This window comes from Monoraphidium neglectum (genome assembly GCF_000611645.1).
Source record: "Monoraphidium neglectum strain SAG 48.87 unplaced genomic scaffold scaffold04408, whole genome shotgun sequence".
NCBI lineage: Eukaryota > Viridiplantae > Chlorophyta > Chlorophyceae > Sphaeropleales > Selenastraceae > Monoraphidium > Monoraphidium neglectum.
In genome coordinates this window covers 2,911-5,100 of record NW_014009221.1, presented here as the reverse complement: position 1 = coordinate 5,100, position 2,190 = coordinate 2,911, and the positions used below count along the sequence as shown (strand labels likewise).

At 66.6% G+C, this 2,190-nt stretch overlaps 2 protein-coding genes across 2 annotated transcripts in view; one reads left to right on the top strand and one right to left on the bottom strand.

Annotated features, from left to right (window-relative positions):
• Positions 1–505: 505 nt before the first annotated feature.
• Positions 506–737, bottom strand: MNEG_14330 (hypothetical protein; the record flags this gene model as incomplete). The annotated part of the gene is made up of 1 exon (XM_014037199.1): positions 506–737. A coding segment is annotated over one exon (232 nt), but the record flags the coding sequence as incomplete, so codon positions are not given.
• A 439-nt stretch (positions 738–1,176) lies between these two features.
• The window catches only part of MNEG_14329 (hypothetical protein), a gene marked incomplete at both ends in the record, with an annotated part of 3,700 nt that continues 2,686 nt past the window's right edge, over positions 1,177–2,190 (top strand). The window contains 2 exons of the mRNA XM_014037198.1: positions 1,177–1,221; positions 1,748–2,167. Of these exons, the coding sequence (XP_013892652.1) occupies positions 1,177–1,221; positions 1,748–2,167 (465 nt within the window). The remainder of the gene's footprint in view (positions 1,222–1,747; positions 2,168–2,190) is intronic.

Sequence of the window (2,190 nt, the reverse complement as noted above, 5' to 3'; positions counted from 1 at the left end):
GTGCCGCGGGTCGAGGGGCTTCACCCCAACAATGAGCGCGCTGCTCAGCTGCTCCCCGCCCTTGAGCAGCGCGCGCTGCGCGCCATAGCGCGTCTGGTACTGAATATGCACGAAGTTTGCGCCGGCGCCTGCGCCGAATGTGCCCCATTGGATGATGTCACCGCAGCGCTGGAACTCCCCAAGCACGGATGCCAGCTCCTCGGGCGGGAAGCCGTAAACAGTCACCCACGAGTCATCCTGGGTGTACGGGGACTCAACAGGCATGAGGCGCGGCCCCGCGCCGCCTGCGGCCGCCGCTGGCGCCGCGGCGCTGGGCGGCGGGGAGGCGCCCGGGCCGTCGGCCTCTGGGCGAGGCAAGGGTGGATGGACGAAGGGGTGGGCACACGAACGGTTGGGGCCATGCGAGCGATAGCACCAATTTCGATTCTGGTGCGTGTGAGGCACCTGCAGACCTGCGCCGCCCAGACCGCCGCCCTGCGTGCTTTGTGCGCCCAGGGCCGCTCACCAGCCATGAGAGCGTCCTGCAGCCGCATGATGGGGGGCGGCCGCGGCGGCGTGTTGTCGGTGTGTACGCTGCCCGGCGGCGTCAGCGAGCGCCGCGTGTGCTGCGACAGCGAGCTCTCGCCGCGCATGCCGCTCAGCGGAGTGGTTTTGGGGGTGCGGTAATCGACTTGCGGCAGCTCGCTAGGCAGCGTGAACAGCAGCGGCGGAAACTCGCCGCCCGTCATTTGTGACATGGCGTCTTCTGGCTTCGACGAACAGCGGCGCTGCCGGGGTGGGAGGCGTGTGCGGCGCCTGCAAGGCACGCTGCCGCCACCGCTGATCAGAGCGGTGCCGCTTGTCCCCCTGGATGTGGCCCTGCAAGGTCACGTCTAGCTATCCCTTTCACTTATGAGCCCCTGCAAGCTTTCGCAACAGATCAGGATGCTTTGTGAACTCTGGAAATTGGAATTGTGAAACTTAGTGTGTTGATGGGTAGGAGCTTGTCATGCAATATCGAGCTTTGTTTGTTTTGAATGAATTCGATCAACACCCTCCCACTGTTCCTGGTGATGGCATTCTGATCTTGTCGACGATCTGATCAGCCGGAGTTCCCCTCTCCCTTTGCCGTTCGCTGATCAAACTATCGGAGATAATTTCATATTACATGTTTGACTGAGGTTGCAAGCTGGCACAATGTTCGGCTTACTGCGGGGGGGCAAGAAGAACGCTTCTCAGGAGGTGGATGGCACCTCTGGGGCCGCCAACTCATCAGCCGCTGGCTTGTACTCCAGCCATGCCTCTGCTGCACTTGCTGCGGCGGCGGCTGCGGACGGCGCCCCGCGTGCGAGCAGGCGCCCAGCAGCAGGGCGTGCTGTGAGTGGCGCGGTTGTTGTCGTTCGCGTGGACGAGCTGCGGCCCGGCGAGGCGGGCGAGATACCGGTGGGCAGTAGATTCTTATGAATTGTGTGACGGGGGTATGGCTTGTGGTTCGTCGCGGCTGTTGTGCAGCGGGGTTGCTTCGCGGCGCCGTCGCCACGACCCCCACCTTGGCACCGCACGCCTCCAAGCAGCCGCGACGCCGCCGGCGCATGTGCCCTTTCTTCCAACTGCGCCTGCGCCGGCCCGCAAACACCCCCTCCCACTGCCTCGGGCGCCGGGCCCTCCGCACGTTGCACTATCCCTACTCTACCCAGCAACTACCTGCAACCACCCCACCCTGAAGCCGGGCCCCACCCTCCCTGAACCTCCAAACGCCCTCCCGAAGGTCCAACCCATCACCGTCCTCAAGACGGACTTCAAGCTGGCCCACCTCCGCCAGATCACCGCCAACTCCCTATACATAGTCTACGGCCTCCGCGCCGGCCAGCTGCGCTGCATCAACAAGGCCTCCGCCGGCCGCGCCCTGTACAAGGGCCACGCCGCGCCGATCGCCGACGCCGCGTTCTTCAGCCCTGACAGCAACCTGCTCGCCAGCGCCAGCGTGGCGGGAGACCTCATCGTGCGCCAGATCGTAGAGGTGGACGACCCCTCGGGGTCGAGCGGCGCGCCCGTGCCGCTCGCCGCGCTGGTGATGCGCGCCGCGCTCGCGCCGCCGCCGCCGGGCGGCGCCGTCCGCGTCGCGTGGCACCCCGCGGAGCCCCGGATCCTCGCCGCGGCGAGCGGCGGCTCCGCGGGCATTTTCATGGTGCCCGCGGAGCCGGCCGCGCC